At 42.2% G+C, this 21,625-nt stretch overlaps 1 protein-coding gene across 1 annotated transcript in view; it reads right to left on the bottom strand.

The window, feature by feature from the left end:
- insrb (insulin receptor b) overlaps positions 1-21,625 on the bottom strand; it is a 99,602-nt gene that overhangs the window by 55,539 nt on the left and 22,438 nt on the right. The window contains exon 2 of the mRNA XM_072660716.1: positions 16,316-16,864. Within this exon, the coding sequence (XP_072516817.1) occupies positions 16,316-16,864 (549 nt within the window). The remainder of the gene's footprint in view (positions 1-16,315; positions 16,865-21,625) is intronic.

The following is a 21,625-nucleotide window of genomic DNA, read 5'->3' as shown; positions in this document are numbered from 1 at the left end:
TGCAATGGAGAACCTTCAGGGCCTTCAGAGAAGATCCATGAACGAGTTCTGAGAACTCAAAATGTAAAAGTCTGTGATTTTACTTGACCGAAGCATCGCGCTGGCTGTCTTTAAACTCTGCATGTGATCCGTAATACGTCATTTACGTGTACCTTTCACAGTTTTGGGTGGGATCAAAGGTGGTATCTAGGCAACCAAAGGAACTCTCTAATTGGTTAGGCCTTCTGGAGCTGGACAGATGACTTTACACATTAGAGGAATCAGCCAGTAGGTGGGACCAATTCAGTACTATTCAGTAACTACAGGCCTTCCGGATGTTCTTGTAAACGTGAGAGGTAGTGACAGCGGGATTCAGTCATTTATTAAAAATGGATTTATTAGAAATGAGCTAAAACAGCCCAAAAACCATGTGCATCACTGTTAGTATTATGCTAAATAAATAAAAAATTTAAATAGCATATTTATATATGTGTTTCTTATGTATATAGAAATAATTGTATATTTATACATATTTATTGTATATATATATATATATATATATATATATATATATATATATATATATATATATATATATATATATATATACGGTGTACCATGTAGTTATTACATTGACATTATATTGAAAGATGCACTATATGGCCAAAAGTATTGGGACATCTGCTCATTCACTGTTTCTTCTGAAATCAAGGGAGATTTTAGAGAGATTTTGGAGGAGCATTGCTGTGAGCATTAGCTTGCATTCAGCACCAAAAGAGTTAGTAAGCTGGTGATGATCTCCATCCCACCTCACCCCCTAACTCATTCCAAAAGTACTGGATGGAGCAACATCCATCATTTCAGAGAACACAGTTCCTCCACTGCTCCACAGCTCAATGCTGGGGGTCTTTATACCCCTCTACTAGCCCACGCCTGGCATTAGGCAGCATGGTGCAAACAGGTTCATGTTTATCTGCTCCAGAGAGTCCTATTCTATTGGCAGTACTTCTCTAGAGGGACTAGACAAGCTGTGCGCACATCTGTGTCAGCGGCAATGGGTGCAACTTAAAGTAGCAGAATGCATTCATTAGAAAGGGTGTCCACAAATATTTGGACATCCAGTGTATAATATGTGTTAGTACAAAAAGAGAGAGGGCAGGGTCGGCTAATTATGGAAAATATGCTTTATCATCATCATGCTTACTGATCACTACGGAATTAGAATTATAATCAATGACTTTTTAATGGAGTAATTCTGATTAATCGTGACGGTCCTGATCGCCACTGTTTACTCTGAGCTGAAATCAGCCAAAACATTGAGCTGCTTAGAATTAGCTCAGCATTAGTCAATGAGGGCAGGAAAAATGGGCAACTTCTGTTTGTTCTGTGAGAACAGTGTGTGTGTGTGTGTGTGTGTGTGTGTGTGTGAGAGAACAGTGTGTGATGCAAATACAGCATTTAAAAGCGCAGTCATTGATAATGTGGCGGCCAGAGCCTCGGCTAGATCCCCCAGGGGCTTCCTGCTACGCTAATGAATGGAGGCTAGTGTAGCGCTAGTGCACAAATCACGCGCACACATACGCTCATTCCCTCCATCACAGCAGGGCATGCAGCTGTTGGTGTTATTGTGAAGCAGCAGCTACGCCAATTCAATCTGCATTCGAATCCAAACACCGGTCAGAGCGCAGAAGACCGCCGCTCACGTCCGTGATGCTGACCACTCATGTGATGAAAGGACATGTGATGACCATTCACACAAACAGCCTGGCATGACGGTCTTGATTAAGAGCAATGCTAAATGATAAGGGAGTACAGAAAAAAAGGTCATGTGACCCATAAACTGTGCTGTAATGTGTCTTTTGTCCTGTTCTGCAGCACACAGCGCCGCCCTGGTGGACATACAAATCGATTAGCTGTGGCAGCCGCTCCCTCGGAGGCCTCACGTGTTTTGTGAATGGAGTTAGTGTAAACCAACCACACACACACACACACACACACACACACAATACACAGGTTTGTGTTGCGCAACATCAGGATATAAGGTAATTTACATATATGTGCATCATATGCAAGTACTTACATAATTATACACTATGTCCAAATGTTTATGGACACCCCTTCTAATAAATGCAATCAGCTACTATAAGTTGCACCCATTTTTGACACAGATGCTAATGCAAATGCTTACACGCTAGCTTGTCTAGTCCCTGTAAAGAAGTACTGCCAATAGAATAGGACTCTATATAGCCCACAGCGTGGGCTAGAGTTGCCCCACACATGTATTCACATGCAATTTGTCCCGTTTGTATTACATGTCAGTACCTATATGTAATAATGTGCCATATGTATTATATGTATATGTAAGCACCACTCTGTAATAATGTTTTATTAATAAGCTAATTTAAATATCTCTATATTAAGATCATCAACCATAAACATAAAAAATTTGCTCTTCCAGTTTAAACAACCGAACCCTGGATCTCGGTCAGGATCACTGTGTCGGTGCTGAGCCCTGTTATTCTCCGGCTCTCCTGGAAACGTGCAAAAACAACTACACCCTTAGATTCTATAACACCAACCGACTCACTCTCTCACACACACACACACTCACACACTCACACACTCACACACTCACACACTTCCTCACTTCCTCACTTCCTCACTTCCTCACTCCACTGCTCAAACTCGAATGAAGAACTTCCCTGTACACACTAATATCACACACACATAAACACACACCGCAGAGCCTCTAGGCAGGCAGCTCTGATTACACTGACGCTCGGATGGCCGCTCTGAGGGCCACAGGGAGAAGATCTGGGTCAAAGTTCAAGCTCCAGCCTCAATGAAGCCCTAACATTCAGAGGGCTACGGAGAAGACCCCTAGTTCACAACAAACCAGAGAACACCTCCTCAAAAGCCCCCCGAACACTGCTGCTACTCAATCTGCCACACTTCAGCACAGGATCCCACTTCTACAGTCATCCATACACACCATTAAAGAGTGAACTGTGGCCTCCCAGGCCTTGAAAAGCAAATATCTGCACCAGCTGGTATTTAAGATTCACAGGTAGTTTTTAATATATTGTTACTGTTTATTTATTTACTTAATATTATGCTATTCTTCATCTATTATTATTATTATTATTAATATTAATAAGTGGAGAAATCATTAACGTCAGCAGCTGAACACCATAACATTAAAATCACCTGCCTAACAAACCAAACCAGCTCAAGGCCTGTCAAGGCACAGACCCCACAAGACCTCTAAAGAGGTTACCAAGAGGTTACCAGCAGACCCCTTAATTAAGTCCTGTAAGTTGTGAGATTGGGCCTTCATGAGCATCAACGAGCCTTGGGCACCCATGACCCTGTCGCTGCTTCAGTGGTTGTCCTTCCTTGGAGCACTCTGGCAAGTACTGACCACCGCCTGACCGGGAACACAAGAACCTCACGAGACCTGCCTGATGATCTGGAGATGTTCTGGAGATGTTCTGACCCATCACAGTTTGGTCCTTCAAGAACGAACCGTTCACTTGCCTGCCCATGGCAGCGGTCATTCTAACCATAAGATTAAATGGGGTTCACTCCAGCAGTCACTGGTTGGACGGATTTTAACGCTATGACTGACAACGGGGTCGTCGGTGAAGTCCTGAAGACTGTCGGTTCAGGGAAGCTCAGACTAAACTGAGAAGTTACTTCAACCTGCAGTGTTGCGCAACCGAAGCGTCAGCGCAAATATTCAGTTAGGAAACGGCGGCCGTGTTTGAGGACGGGGCTGTTTGCAGAGGCCTCTCGCTCGCTCGCTCTTGCGCTTACAAACACAACAGACAAGAGTTTAGAAAGTCGGTGAAGTCAGTGAGGGGCCACAGCCCAGCCCCCTCCACTGCTGCTTGCTGAACGGAGAGATGAGGTGGCTTCCGTTGCGCTCAGTTGAAGAAGTGGACAGAAAAGAAAAAAAAAAGAAAAAAAAAGCTCGGCTCATTTCTCCTTATCAGCCCTGCGGAGGGCCTCTTCCTCGGAGGTGGGAGTTCAGAGGCTGCGGAGGTGCTGATACAGAAAAAAACAGTGGCCTAAAGAACGGCCAGGAGCCGAGGCCCCACACCCGACACGCTATACTGCTAAATTAGACACAATACAACATCACACAACCCTACTTTTATTGCAGGGAGGTCACAATCCATCGTTCCTGAGCTCTTTCAGCCACTCTGATCCACAAGCAAACACAATACCCAATGACTGACGGGTCATTTGCATGATAATAAGGCATACTGTATATTTTCATACTGTTCTCACTTAGGGGATTCTGTATACTAATTGCTTAACCTTTTAAACCTCCATGAAACCACTGCTTCCTCCAGACTTGCATTAGCATTGTTTTTCACACTGTTAAAAATTAAGTTAAGTCCGGCCAACTTATTGATAAAGTAACTTCATAATTGATTAACTAAGTAATTGTCCTACTTCCTGTTTTTTTTTTTTTTACTTCTGCATATTAAGTTGAGCCTAAATACATAAGCATTAGTAAATGAGCTGCAGCTGAAACTTAATAAATACTGTGTAAGATATTATTCTGTGGCTCCGCCCCCTCAATGTGTGTACTGTTTATTCCCATATGCAGGAGGCCTTGAAGGAGGCCTGAAGGAGGCCCGAAGGAGGTGACGGACAGTGGAGGGCTGTGGTGTTAACTGGACTATCATCATTTGTGATCTCCTGAGTCTCTTCACAAGCAGACAGTTAGCTGCTGGAATAACTGTCTCTACTGTCCAGAGAAGAAGGCTGTCTACTAGACTTTGGTAGAGCACTGCTGTGAGGATTTGACCGCATTCAGAGACAAAAGCATCAGTGAGGTCAGGATACTAGACGATCCGGACCACCCTGCCTCATCATCTCCCAACTCCTCAACTCAGCCCACCAACCATCATTCCAGAGAACACAGCGTTCCACTGCTCCACAGCTCCTCAAAGCTGGGGGTTATATACCTCTCTAGCCCACGCCTGGTGGTCAACAGGTTCATGTTAATCTGCTCCAGAGAGGTTTCTAGTATTGGCAGTACTTCTCTACAGGGAATGGACAAGCTCTATGTGTGCATTTGCACATCTGTGTCAGCAGTGGGTGTAACGTAAAGTAGCTAAATGCACTTATTAGAAAGGGTGTCCACAAACTTTTGACATATAGTGCATGTATACTGTTGACCAAACGGAGATGCAGAAGTTAGAAATGCGAGTTCCCAAACCGACGTTTGCGTCCTCACTAAAGGTCAGTTTCAGACCCGTTCACCCTCCAGAGCTGCAGCGTTCTTAATGCTCTACATTTCTGCAAGACGTCCAAACACACGGACACACTCCCAGCTTTCAGAGAGGGACCAAATTGAATGCAGCGTTTAAGAGAAATTGAATGTAGCGTTCAAGAGCAGTTGCTGTAAGCCTGGCCGAGCGAGTCCAGGACGGAGCCCATCAAGGACAATCTAGCCTCTATTTGGCGTCTGCTAAGCGGCTGATTAGAGGCAGCGGCTGGAGAGACTGACTTTCATTTGTGTCCCATTAGGGCTAAAAAGAATGGGGGGAAAAAACAGAAGCTCGCCGAGTCTAAAAAGCAGGTCTGAGTGGGTTTGTGCAGGGAACAAAGTTCACCACGTGTTCTTTGAAGGGCTGATAAATAGGCATTTCTGCTGCCGTGGTCAGGGACGTTATTGGCTTGTTCCTCTTCTCATGCTAAACTTTTCGGCCTGTTGGGAGAGCAGGCCCGGACGTGACCTACATTATTCTCCAGAGGCGTCACAAAGCAGACGATCCTAAGACCATGGACCCAAGCCTTCATGGACGTTTTCACACTATTTCACATTATTTTTCCCCTAGACCAGGGAGCTTTAGGGCGATTTCACACTCGTCCCGAACCCAAGAGCCTGCACCCTGGACGGATTCTGGGCTCGTTCAGTGGAGGTGAAGTCACTGAAGACTTCGCTACGAGCCGTGAATCCATTGCGCAATTTCTAACGTCACTTTAACGGGAATGTGGTTCTCCTAGGCCGGGAGCGCTAGGTGCCGTATGTGGGGTCGCGTGATCGCTTCATTTGGTTACATGACTGATTATCGACCTTTTCCTCCTGAATCTAGGTTCTACTGTTTTGTAAAAACATGTGCATGTGTGGTGCTACACGTTGTGCAACCGACCCACGGCACGTACGAAATTCCTCTGTATGAAAGCCAACCAGTGATAAGGAGCCCCTCCCCCAGGCGAGCCCAGAATCGGTCCTGGGTGCGGACCGGAGACGGACATCTTGTTTTTTTCGCTCTCGACATTTCCACTGAATTTCTGCAGAAATCTCAAGCGATAAGATTTCCACTAATTCACTTCCTGCAAAAGACTGTCTTTGCAAAAGCTTTGCTTTATCGATATATAAAAAGTGGTGTCTGACACGTGTCCATCTCTAATTTCATGTGTGCGGCTCTTTAGATGCTTGTCCAACAGAACGGCTGGACGAGGGATCTCATCTCTCCGAGAATTTGCAGCCTCTTCTGGAGCTCTTTTTCTGACGAGAGAGTGACGCCATAGAAGAACCTTGTTTGGTTTCATTAAGGATCTTGTTTGTAAGGGTGAAGATGTGTGTGTGTGAAGAACCTCTGGGAAGGTTTAAAGAAGATCTTGTATTATATCCATATTCGAGGGGTTTTCACGTTCACGTCTCATATTGGGGAACCAAGAGCAGTTCTTCTATGGCTTCAATCGCTCAAAGAACCCTTTGTACACTGTTGTAGGAGTTCCTTAAGGAACTTGTAGGTGTTCTTCAATGTAAAGCTGTGGGGGATGGTTTTCTTGAAGGTTCCTCAAAGCACCTTAAGAGGTTCCTCTACAGTCAAACTGAAAAACTGCACTAACCAGTGCACATCTAATTGTAGGGCACTATTTTTTATGTGGGAGGACATGGTTTGGGACATAACCTTAAATGCATACATATATATATATATATATATAATTATTATTATTATTATTTAATTTTTTTTTAAATGCAACGTTCCTCTAAAGTTAAGCGGAAAACGTTTGGCCAACATTCGACAAATACTACTTTAACAAGTGTTAAAGCATTTGTCGTAGAAAAGTCGTAGAAAAAGCCTGCTGTGGATTTTAGTACATGTACTTGGCAGTGCAGAAGAGTGAGGAGGGCAGCGGATGGTTGAATTTTAAACGAGAGGCTCTGCAGCGGTCAGGCTGGACTGATCTGAATGGTGTCATTCATGCCCGCACGTACGCCACCATCGCATTAGCGGAGCGCTACAGCAGCCCGAGTCAAAGCGAATCAAGGATCCCACTGTTTGGACCACGGGGCTGCTGCTAGCGATCGTGTGTGCTGGGGGCAGAGGGGGCACGTAGTGTTAGCAGGATGGGGCAGCTGAAGAGGGGTAAAAAGCTTGAGAAGATATGATACACATGAGAGAACACCAGTATAATAAATAGAGCCATTTATCCTGCCCCCGTCAGGCCTTCACATGAGTTAGCCTCATGTGCTAATAAGGTTATAACCAGTACATACATCAGTCTAATAGCAGCGCTAGTGAGAACGTAAATGTGTAAATTCAGCATAAATCTGAAATCAGAACACTTTCCCCTCCAGAGTGCGGCATATTTGCTTATAAAATGTGATTGTCTAGTTAAGCATATTCTCTCCATTATTTTATGTATTATATTTATGAAAAGCTATCCATACCTATAAACACTCATCTATACTTGTAAATCCCCACCCATACCCATTCAATACCTGTAAATACCCACCCATACCATACCTGTTAATACCCACCCATACCCAGTCTCCCATGTAATTACCTGCTCATACCCATCCCATACCTGTAAATACCCACCTATACCCAACCCCATACCCATTCCATACCTGTAAATATCCACCTATTCCCAATCCACCCATGTAAATACCCACCCATACCCGTTTCATACCTGTAAATACCCACCCATACCCATTCAATACTTGTAAATACCCACCCATACCCTACCTGTAAATACCCACTCATACCCATTTAATACCTGTAAATACCCACTCATACCCATTCAATACCTGTAAATACCCACTCATACCCATTCAATACCTGTAAATACCCACTCATACCCATTCAATACCTGTAAATACCCACCCATACCCTACCTGTAAATACCCACTCATACCCATTCAATACCTGTAAATACCCACTCATACCCATTCAATACCTGTAAATACCCACCTATACCCAACCCCCATGTAAATACCTACCCATACCTGTAAATACCCACCTATACCCAACCCTATACCCATTTCATACCTGTAAATACCCACCTATTCCCAATCCACCCATGTAAATACCTTACCCATCCCTACATAAAAACATACCAATACCCTTTCATTCCCACATATATAAATTCCTATCCACACCCATAAATACCCATCCATGTCAATCCCTACCTATAAATTACCACCAATATCCATTTATACCCACAAATACCTAAAAATATCTATCCATATCAACCCCTATTTATAAACGCCAATACAAAAATACTGCTAATAGCGCCATCCCTACCTGTACATTCCCTACCCATAATAATCATCTATCCATACCTATCCATACCCATTTGATTCAACTCCATGCAAACAAAAAAAAAAAACACAACATACTCCATATCCTCCCTCTAAGCAACCTGGGGTTAGGTACCTCACTCAAGGACACCATGGCATACGCCATCAGCTGCTAGCAAACTCATGACGTCTTGAGCTGCAGCCAAGTTCCTGACTGGCTGAGCTAACGCCACTCATGAGGTTCGAGGTCAGGTTTTAGCGAGGCTACCGAGTGTCATGAGTGGTCATGCCTGTGAGATTAACATTGCACACAAAGGTACACAGCCCCAACGAACCTGATCGCCTTCAGCAGTGACGTAGGGAACGTATGGCACATTTAAATGAGGTCCACACACACACACACAGGGGTCGGCCTGGCACGCCCAGGAAAGCTGCTACTCTACTGACCGGTGTAGTGAAACGGTCTTGGGCCCTTTTCACGTTCAAACCCTGGGCGGTTACTCGGTACTGTGATGTAAACAACAGTCTCTCGGTTGGGTTAAATGGGTTTTTTTAACCAGCCTTCTGTAAAAGCTGTAGGTCCGACAGATCAACTAAAATAGTCTGAGCATAGTTGAGGTTACAGTGAGGATTAAGAGATGCTGACCAGGCCGAGTTCCACACTCCTCCTTTTCTGAAGCAGGAAGAAGGCTGGAGTGTTCGCTCCCACGCGCAGTGGAGCGTGGATTCTTCCCCAGATGAATGTGCGTCTGGAATGTCCGAGGTTTCTTGGATCTGGCAGCAGATCCTCACAAAAATGCTGTGTACCTAAGAACCGCTCTAGGAAAGCTCTGACCGTTTGTTTTTCTTTGTTTATTTTGTATTTTGTCTTCCTCCTCCTCCTCCTCCTCCTCCTTCATACTGGATATTAAATGTAATTAGAGCTTCATACTGGATATTAATGTTATTAGAGCTTCATAATGGTTATTAATGTTATTTAAACTTCATACTGGATATTAATGTTATTAGAGCTTCATACTGGATATTAATGATATTAGAGCTTCATACTGGATATCAATGTTATTAGAGCTTCATACTGGATATTAATGTTATTTAAACTTCATACTGGATATTAATGTTATTTAAACTTCATACTGGATATTAATGATATTAGAGCTTCATACTGGATATTAATGATATTTAAACTTCATACTGGATATTAATGATATTTAAACTTCATACTGGATATTAATGATATTTAAACTTCATACTGGATATTAATGCTATTGGAGCTTCATGCTGGATATTAATGCTATTAGAGCTTCATACTGGATATTAATGCTATTAGAGCTTCATTCTGGATATTAATGCTATTAGAGCTTAATTCTGGATATTAATGCTATTAGAGCTTCATTCTGGATATTAATGCTATTAGAAGTTCATAATGGATATTAATGTTATTAGAGCTTCATAATGGTTATTAATGCTATTGGAGCTTCATACTGGATGTTAATGTTATTAAAGCTTCATAATGGTTATTAATGTTATTTAAACTTCATACTGGATATTAATGCTATTAGAGCTTAATTCTGGATATTAATGTTATTAGAGCTTCATTCTGGATATTAATGCTATTAGAGCTTCATACTGGATATTAATGCTATTAGAGCTTCATACTGGATATTGATGTTATTAGAGCTTTATACTGGATATTAAATGTTGTGAGAACTTCATACTGGATATTAAAATGTTCCATTTTATTCATGTTATCAGAACTAATCTGGATATGATTTTATTACGATATTATTATAATTTCACTAAGGATAATGTTATTAGAACTTCTTACTGGATATGAATGTTAACAGAGCTTCAATCTGAATGTTATTAATGTAAATTTGTAATATGCTGTATGCTATTTAAAAGGCTTAAGCTGTAGGATATACAGAAAGTTGGCGACTGAGGCAGATCACTACGGAACAGGACGTACAGAGTATAAAACCTCAAAACCCTGGAAATGTAATAATTAAATAAACAAATTAATAAATGAGTACACTTGGGTTTCTATTACAACACCACAGATTCCAAACTCTTGAACAGTGGTGAAGAACATAATAAAAATAAAAGAAAGTCCTCCAACTGAGGGACGGGTCATTCAACCTGACCCAAAACAAGCCGGGCACAATCAGTGCAGATCCACACCGTCAAACCCAAACACGCCCCGAAGCAGCGCAGAACAAACACCAGTCCACCAGCTTCCTCACACGGTCCGACAAATTCCTGACGACTCTCTGCCTTCATCGACATCATCGTGACCATCATGACGATCCTCCTCCTGAGGGAAACGGTTACGACAACAGAAGAGCGTGACCTCCTTACTGCTGAACTTTGACCTGAAAAGCTCGGAGTTGCGCAAGAGCTGCTGCTGCTGCTGCTGGTGTGGATGCAGTCAAACAACACGAGCCGAGAGAGAACACAGTGTGCCAGAGGAAAAGATACCGCTTATCTAAACAGCAGATCTACTGTGTGTCTTTCTCTCTCTCTCTCTCTCTCTTCACTGCGCTGTGCTGCGCTCGCCCCACTACACGTTACCACCTGTTTATACCCCAAACCCACAAACACATCAGCTTCACTGATGAAGGGCTGCTTTCCCCACACAGTTATTAGGTCTAGTTGTGGACTAGGTTTTCCTTCCAGTGGAGGATCTCAAGTCAGAATTGTGTGTAGTCCAGGACTAACCCTAATCCCTGTGTGGGAAACCGGCCCTAAGTTAGTTAGTTTGTTTATAGAAATTATTAAATTAACCTTCAAATTCAACCATTAAAGGATCTGTTTGGCACCGGTACCTGGCACTGAAGTATCTTAAGTAGAAGTAGAAGTATATTATATATTTTTATTATTAATTACTGACAGAAATGGTTCAGTGAAGAATCGAAGGGAGACAGTTCTCCTTTTAACAGAAATAAAGTCTGTATGAATAATATATATCATATACATTTAAATATGATGTGTGTGTGTGTATATATATATTATATACATTAAATAACAGAAATAGAAAAGTAGTAAAGGTCCGAAATCATGACATTTAAGAAAATTATATAATTATATAATATATATAATAATAATTATTGTTAATAACTGACAGAAATGGTTCAGTGAAAAATCAAACAGAGGCAGTTCTCCTCTCAACAGACAAGTAGTCAATTAGCTAAGACATGTCTGACATCCAAATTCTGCTTCCTTAATATTATACCAGTCATGACACATCCTATCACCCACCGGACACATCCCATACACCCCGGGACACATCCCATACACCCCGGGACACATCCCATACACCCCGGGACACATCCCATCCCCCTCGGACGTCATCTTACAGGAGGACCATTTAGGACTCAATACAGTAAGCAACAACCCAAAGCAACTAGGACGCTTACTAGGACAAATTGTGGGCCGTATTAGCTACCATGCTACTGGTTAGCCAGCCGACGCCAGATTCACATTACGTCAAAATGCGAAAAACTGCAAAAATGGAGATACAAGGTATTTGTGAGCCAGCAACCATACACTGGTACATACCCAAGTACACCCCGAGTGCACTTCATTTCCCTGCACACCTGTGGAAATGTACACTGATGATAAACCTAATCTGAAACCGAGAGCGTCTGTGGAGAAGTCCTGCCCCTCTGCGCCAGGTGTGTGTTTCTCAGCACAGGAGACAGTGTAGCGGCGTTTACTTCAGCAGTAAGAGAGCAGCTTTTACAGGAGTCAACACTCGCAGACAGAAACTCGAGCCGAGGAACTTCAGTTTGGAATTAACACACAATATAAGGTTTGATTCTGTCCGATTACTTTTGAGCCTGTGATAATGGAGAGACCATGGAGTCCTACACGGTAATATTTTTGTTAAACCCCTCGAATTAAAGCTCAGAGGTCTACACTTTACTCCCATCTGCTTAATTTCCCCTCCAAAATCCACTAAGGTGGTGTACGCAACCACCATAATAATGACTGCGCCACTGTCCAAATACTTATGACCCTGACTGGATGTAAACAATCTCAGTCCTGCTCGACCACAGTCTGAGCTGCTTTCTGATGAAGTCCGAGCCCCTTTAATGCAATGCGCTCTTTCCAGCGCTGCTGCTGCTGCAACAGGAGAGTGTTCGGGGGGTCTCCAACAGCCCTCTCCCCCCTTAAACCCAGCCCCTAACTGAGAACCATTGCATCATACCCCAGAAACGGCTCCTGCTTTAGACAGCACACGAATAAACCTGTGCGTATCATATGACACACTGGGAAACACACATACTTTCCCTTCTGCTTTCCGCAATAAAGACCCTCTCTCGCTCTCTCTCTCGCTCTCTCTCTCTCTCGCTCTCTCTCTCTCGCTCTCTCTCTCTCGCTCTCTCTCTCTCGCTCTCGCTCTCTAGTTTGCTACAACAAGGGAGGACTGATGCTTATGTATGTTTTTAGGTCCCTCACATATCCTATAGGACAAAAGATTGAGACATTGTTGTGTCTCTGCACTTTCCAGGTCATCAAATAACAAAAGTCTGAAAAATAGTTATAATAAAAAAATAATAATAAAATAATTAATAAATATCACAGACACCAACGCAGTGTGAGCGGAAAGCGAGAAATAAGTGAGATCAGACTGAGACACAGAGAAACAGCCAAAGAGCTGCTATAAGCTGCTATTAGATTAGTATTGGCACATGCTGTCTCTCTCCATAGCCTTCACTTCACTTCAGCTCTCTCACTCACTCACTCGCTCGCTCGCTCGCTCGCGTGCACTCATACTGTCCACTTTTGCTGCCTGAGGTGGCTTTGCAATGCAAACCAGTGGGAGCCAAGCTGTCAGCACAGAGCCGGGTTTGCTGCAGTGGGCTCCACCAGAATGCACACAGCAGTGACTCTAAAAATGTCCAGAATGTCGTTCAGCGCCCATTTCAGCACTCGTCAGGACACTACTGACCACAAACAGCTCATGGGGGCAGGAGAGAAAAGCACTGTGTTACAGATGAAACACTGATTTTATTTATTTATTTATTTTAGTTCTGGAGATGTTGAAGTCAATTAAAGCAAATGACTTAAAAAAACAACAAAAAAACAAACAAACAAACCCTAAAAATAAATTAATAAATAAATTAAAATATATTTATATATATATATTTTATATGTCAAAAATACATCTGTTAATCACTTCTAAACGTACATTTAAATATAGATTTTTAGATACTTAAGGTCAAAAACATTTTTAAACATTTCTTATCTATAAAAATGTAATTCTATATAAATAATAATTTAATATACATTTAAACATTATGTATATATCCATATCCATCCAAGACTGCACTTTCGATGTTGTCAAATGAACAGAAATAAAAAGTTAAAAAAATAATTAATAAAAGTTAAAAGAAATAAAGTTCAGAAAGCGTGACATTTAAGAAAATTACAATTATTAAAATTAATACACAGTCATGAAATACATATATAATATGTATGTTATGTTAACATGACTATCAATAATAATTATTAATAATAATAAATAATTATGAACTTTCATATAGTAAAGTTCATAAAGTATTTTAGATTTAAATTAACTTTCATAAACTAAAGGTCAGATATTGGTCTCATAAAATAATTATCTTTAGAAAATAGTTATATTTTATAATACCTATATTTATATATAATTGTTAATAATAATAATTTATTAATGTCAAAATGCACATGAAAACAAAACTGCCAGATTTATTAACTTTAGTTTTTATCAATTTTTAACTGTAATGGATTTATGGATGGTGTGAAATTTCCCACCATATCACTAATCACTACAATATCCAGCATTTATTATGCCTTACTGTTACTGTTACTATATCCTGATTAAACCCTTCTTAAGAAGCTGTAACACTAAGCTTAATTCAGCACGGCTGTTATACCGACAGACGTCTTTAAAAAGCTACAAATCAACTATAATTAAAAAAGAATAAGTGGGTGATAATAATGGGTGAAGCTACTTCTAACAGTGCTGTCTGAAAGGAGGTAGCCAAACAAGTCCTTCAGAGAACAGCGGCATAAAGCCACGCGTGACTCAGCCTGTCCAACATCACGTCACACTACACAGCAAATCCGCTAAAAACCTCCGTCTGCGACCAACTGCAGCTCCTAAAGTTCTGCTTTTACTGGCGGAAATGTCCCGAAATGTCAGCTCCAGAGGAACCCGAATCTCTAAAGTGTTATTTTCAGGATAAATAAAGGCTAATTGTGGGTGACCAACTTTCTAAAACGCTGCTGTTACAACATCACAGCGCTGGAGCTGCACAGTGAACCACTGCTTAATCATCACTGCAATGCTGCCATACTGGTACTACCGTGGTGATGAGGCGTTACACTGACGAACCGCAATCACGTCCATCACAGGGAGCAATGTAAACAACAAGAAGTGAATAATTTGAATAATTAAAAGTACTTGTAGGCCGTAAGCCATTATACTGTTAGTTATAACTGTTCAAGGTCACCAAGTTTACCGTCCATCTATAAAGTTAAGATGCGGTTTTATATTTCAGTGGCTGACCACACCGTGCTGACAGTCTCTGGACAGTAGGGTTGATCTCCTCAGTAAATCACTGATCTTAGAATAAACACTGATACTAATAACACTCCTACAGAAAGTGGTGGTGGTGGTTCTCCATCACTGTGCTCATCATTAGAACATCTCCGAAGTTCTCCTCTCTCATGGAATCTAGTATTATTCTGAGTTCTCCTCAGATCAACACCTGGTTTGGTGGTAAATCAGGGCTTAATGATGGTAAATCAGGTGAGCTGCTGCTGCTGCTGCTGCTGATGATGATGGAGTTGAACACATCCTCCACGCTGTGCTGGCTGGACTGGGGGCCGTCCAGGAGAAACCTGGAGGAACCGAGCTCTGTTCTTCAGACTAGCTCACCGACAAGATCTCACTACTTTCTTTCTTCAGAATGAGAAGCTCATGATATTCTTGTTCACCTGATTGTAAATAATATGCTTAGGCGCCTAAAACCTTTGTACACTAGTGTATATAAAACCTAGACCAGACACACTGTATTGACAAAAGTATTGGGACACCTGCTAATTCACTGTCTCTTCTGAAATTTAAGGAGATTAAAGAGAGTTTCTCCTGCTTTTGCTGGAGTAACTGTCTCGACTGTCCGGGTAAGAAGGCTTTCTACTAGATTTTGGAGGAGCACGGCTGTGAGGATTTGATTGCATTCCGCGAAAAAAAGTGCCTTAGTGAGGCAAGGATGTTGGATGAGCAGCATCCTCACCTCATCATCCCCAACTACGACATCCCCAACAAGTACTGGATGGAGCACCACCACCATCATCCCAGAGAACACAGTTTTTCCACTAATCCACAGCTCAATTTCTGGGGGGTTTTATACCCCTCTAGCCCACGCCTGGCATAGTCAGCCCCCTATGGTGCCCATAGGTCTATCATTATCTGCTCCAGAGAGTCCGATTCTATTGGCAGTACTTTGCTAAAGAGACTAGACAAGCTGTCGCAGCAATGGGTGCATCTTAAGGTAGCCCGAATGCATTTGGACATATAGTGTTCCAGTCAGGTTCTACCAAACATCCCTTGCCCTCAGGTTATGGCAGAGATACTGCATATCACAGTGGTCAGGAATACAGTGGTCAAGCAACATAGTGCTGAAATTCTGAACCCACAGCTGCCCTATGGACTAACTGTACCCCCGCAGTTCTGGTAGTGTGCTGTTAAAGTGCTGGTGTCTCAAACAGAAAGAAAGACAACAAGAAGCCACTCACTCTTCTGGCAGTGGTCCTGGTTCCAGCAGCGTTCTCCGTAATGGCCGTTAATGGCGGTCTGGACGCAGGTGGTTTTCCCAGGGATGGTGCCGGGGCAGATATCTCCGCACTCCCGCTCGTTCTTATTAGCCACAATGTAGTTGTCCTCCACGGAGTCAAGGATCTTGGACCAGTCGAGAGTGGACAGGTAGCAGAGGTCAGGGTTCTTCTCCATGCGCACAGCACCGCGGGTGATGTTCATCAGGCTGTGCAGGCCGACCTCCTTCAGCTGCAACATCTCGAACATCACCAGAGCGTAGTTGAAGAACAGGTTGTTGCCGCGGATGACCGTCAGGTTGGGGAAGAGGTCAGTGAGGCTCTCCAAGCCGTACACTCTGAACAGCAGCAGGTAGTCGGTGACCATGACCAGCCGGGGGAAGCTCAGGCCCTTGAAGTCCTCGGCTCGGGTCTTGAACATCAGCAGGATCTTCAGGTGGCCCTCGATGACTGTGCAGTTCTCCAGCACTCGCAGGTTGGTCACATTGTTGCGGATGTCTTTGCTGGGACAGACTGCAGGGGGAGAGGAGGAGAAAGGTCAGGCACTGCTGCTGAAGGTGGACATGCAGATCAGAAACTATAAACAAGAAATATTTCACAGAAAGTGACCAGAACATTAGTCTCAATCTGCACACCCCGGAAAAAAGGGGCGTTCCACACACACAGATGGTTCTTCTATAGCATTCTGTAACAGGACAGTAACTATTATTAATTAATCAGTATCCACTATGAATTATTATGAAATTACCACCGATTACTCAGCAACAGTTGCAAATAAAATGTTTCCAGGCTCATTATGAATTATGAATATAAAAAATAAATAATACAAATAATAATAATTATTATTATTGCTCTTTATTATTCATTGCTAACTGATATTAAATATTATGAATATGGTTCATTTTAACTATGAATTATTCAGTATCCACTATGAATTATTACGAAACTACTACAAATTACTTAATAAGGGTTGCAAATTGTTTAATATCCGCTATAAATTAAATTTACAGATTTGTCTGGGCCAATTATGAATTATTTAGCAAATAATATGAATTGCACAACAATTTACTATGAATGATTTAGTATCCACTACTAATTATTCAGCACCCTTTTATGAATCATTTCATATCCACTATGAATTATTTCCTGTTAATTACCCAGTATCTAAGCCCGCTATTATTTTTTTGGTTATTAATTATTATTAACTGCTATTATTAAATATTATGAATATTGTTTTACTACTAATTACTCAGTATCTACTATGAATTATTCAATATCAATGATTTAGCTATAACAATGACAGTGGTGGAGTGAGGTGGTGGAGCGAGGTCTTCATGGTAGACAGATTTAAGTGATGTTTAAATGGGTGGGGGGTCAGAAAGGGTCATTTCAGTGGTACACCACACACTGATAGGCCAGTGAACAGAAAACAAATGGCTACAGAGTAATTCACAGCTCTGAAGAGGCTTCTCTTTTCACTTCATAATTTAGCCTCGCGCAAGCTGCTGAAACAAGGCAGGAAGAGTTCATTAGGCAACACAATGACAAAGAGAGAGAGAGAGAGCGCGAGCACGAGCGAGAGAGCTTCGTCTAATGGATAACATCAAGCAAATTTCCTTTTAAACACGAGCTCCTAAGAGCTTTTCAGCAGCAGCAGCAGCAGAAGAGCAGCAGCAGATATCTGTGTGTTTGTCTTCGTAAACAGCTTCGCAAAACATGGCCTGAGGTGCAGTTAATGAACATTTCAGCCCCAGCCTATAAAAAACCAACGTGCGCTCGGAACGACCGGATAAGAGCGGAATTGGATCGGACGGGTTTAAGAGACGGGACGGAGACGCAGTTCGTGTGTTATTAGGCAGAATCAGCAGAAAGCTGAGAAAGCAGCCAATTAAACCTCCACAGCTCTGAGGCAGGAGCTTTATCTGTGTGTGCTGAGAGAAAGTGTGTGTGAGAGAGAGAGAGAGAGAGAGAGAGAGAGAGAGATGGAGTGAGATTTGTGGTGTATGAAGGTGTGAAACTCTACTAATCACACACTCAGATGACACTTGCAGTCTGAAACAGCGGAAACCCCGACCAGCAGCATCTACAGGCACTGCTTTATATTCATATACAGTGTATAGCACCCCTGGCCCAAAAAAACATACACTTTAATTATATATATATATATAATATATATATACGTGTATATATATGTATATATGTATATATACACATATACATACATATATATATATATATATATATATATATATATATATATATATATATATATATACACACACACACACACACACACACACATATACATATATATATATATATACATACATATACATATACACATATATATATATACATATATATATATATACATACATATACATATACACATATATATATATATATATATATATATATATATACACACACACATACATACATATACATATATATATATGTATCTGAGATCACTGTCTGGTTGCTGAACTCCAACCCCCCCCCTGCAAACTAGGTTTAGTAGCACAATGTGCAATAGACCAATCAAACAACAGCAATTTACATATCTCAACACAGCTTCTCCAAATCCATCCCAGAATACCACCATTAATGACGACTGCAGTCTCCGAATTATTCAACCCCTTCATGACGAGCGTCTTTAGTACTTAGCAGAGCTCCTTCTGCTGCAAACCTGACGCATAGCCAGACACCAGCTTCTGGCAGCGTCCCGGAGGAATCTCAGCCCCGTCCTCATGGGCAGTGCCCTCCAGTTCACCAGTATTCTTGGGTTCTCGTGCTGCAACCGCCTCAATCAAACTGCACCAGAGATTTACTACGGCGTTCAAGTCAGGCGACTGTGCCAGGCGACTACTCCAGAATCCTCCAGGACTTCTTCTGAAACCAAGCCTTGGTGGACTTTGAGGTATGCCTCATTGGATCACTGTCCTGTTGGAAGGTTGTCTGGACTAGTGTCAGCAATAGATGCAAATGAAAGTACCTGAACAGGTTCACCCCCACCCACCCCCCCTCAAAGGGCTAAGTGAGGCCTGTGTGGAGAAGTAGGCTAAGCGCACGTGTCTACCGAACAAACAGCCGTCTGGCGCTCAGGCCGCAGCGCTGCAGTCAGAAGCAGGCGTAGAGGTTTCCTTTCCCTTTAAGCTGATCACGCAGCTGTGGGGAAACGTCCTGCATGCACTCATTCTACAGCCCCACTTACACCTACACCAGATACTGCTGATAAACACGCCTGCATGCTTCACCACCACCACTGCTGCTGCGCCGCCGCCGCCGCCGCCGCCATGCTCCCTGCTCACCTGCTAACACACTGCAGATAAACAGACCACAGTAACTCAAACACTCATTTCCTTCAAAATGAACAAAGGCCTGCAATAATGTTCAGCACCAGCAGAGAGAGTGAAGGTCACTGCGAGAAACTCAGCAAGGATGACCGGGACCCGTAGATCTGGAGAAACTGTCCTCTATTAAAATCACTGACCGCTCAAGACTGGACTGCCATCACTGCTGACCTCTCGTTTACGGCAGAAGGGAGTCGACCTGCGAGCCGTTCAGAAACCGTAAACCCCTATAAGGTTGTAGCACTAGCATAACTCCACGTAGCACTAGCATACTTTGTAGCACTAGCATAACTCCACGTAGCACTAGCATATCTCCACGTAGCACTAGCATAACTCCACATAGCACTAGCATACCTTGTAGCACTAGCATAACTCCACGTAGCACTAGCATAACTCCACGTAGCACTAGCATACTTTGTAGCACTAGCATAATTCCACATAGCACTAGCATATCTCCACATAGCACTAGCATACTCTGTAGCATTAGCATAACTCCACATAGCACTAGCATAACTCCACGTAGCACTAGCATACTTTGTAGCACTAGCATAATTCCACATAGCACTAGCATATCTCCACATAGCACTAGCATACTTTGTAGCACTAGCATAATTCCACATAGCACTAGCATATCTCCACATAGCACTAGCATACTTTGTAGCACTAGCATAATTCCACATAGCACTAGCATATTTTGTAGCATTAGCATAACTCCACATAGCACTAGCATAACTCCACATAGCACTAGCATAACTCCACATAGCACTAGCATATTTTGTAGCATTAGCATAACTCCACGTAGCACTAGCATATTTTGTAGCATTAGCATAACTCCACATAGCACTAGCATACCTTGTAGCACTAGCATAACTCCACGTAGCACTAGCATATTTTGTAGCATTAGCATAACTCCACATAGCACTAGCATACCTTGTAGCACTAGCATAATTCCACGTAGCACTAGCATACCTTGTAGCACTAGCATAACTCCACGTAGCACTAGCATATTTTGTAGCACTAGCATAACTCCACATAGCACTAGCATACCTTGTAGCACTAGCATAATTCCACGTAGCACTAGCATACTTTGTAGCACTAGCATACTTTGTAGCACTACCATAATTCCACATAGCGCTAGCATACCTTGTAGCACTAGCATACTTTGTAGCACTAGCATACTTTGTAGCACTAGCATAATTCAACGTAGCACTAGCATACCTTGTAGCACTAGCATATTTTGTAGCATTAGCATAATTCCAGATAGCACTAGCATACTTTGTAGAACTAGCATAATTCCACATAGCACTAGCATATTTTGTAGCACTAGCATATTTCGTGGCACTTGCATAAACTGTAGCATTAGCATAATTCCAGATAGCACTAGCATACTCTGTAGCACTAGCATACTCTGTAGCATTAGCATAATTCCACATAGCACAAGCATACTTTGTAGCACTAGCATATTTTGTAGCACTAGCATACTTTGTAGCACTAGCATAACTCCACATAGCACTAGCATACTTTGTAGCACTAGCATAATTTCACACAGCACTAGCATATTTTGTAGCACTGGCATACTTTGTAGCACTAGCATAACTCCACATAGCACTAGCATACTTTGTAGCACTAGCATACCTTGTAGCACTAGCATATTTTGTAGCACTAGCATACTTTGTAGCACTAGCATAACTCCACATAGCACTAGCATACTTTGTAGCACTAGCATACTTTGTAGCACTAGCATAACTCCACATAGCACTAGCATACTTTGTAGCACTAGCATACTTTGTTGCACTAGCATAACTCCACATAGCACTAGCATACTTTGTAGCACTAGCATAACTCCACATAGCACTAGCATACTTTGTAGCACTAGCATATTTTGTAGCACTAGCATAACCCCACATAGCACTAGGATACT

Source organism: Salminus brasiliensis, chromosome 17 (genome assembly GCF_030463535.1).
Source record: "Salminus brasiliensis chromosome 17, fSalBra1.hap2, whole genome shotgun sequence".
NCBI classification, from domain to species: Eukaryota; Metazoa; Chordata; class Actinopteri; order Characiformes; family Bryconidae; genus Salminus; species Salminus brasiliensis.
The sequence above is the reverse complement of the archived record's forward strand: the minus strand, read 5'-3'. Positions and strand labels throughout refer to the sequence as shown.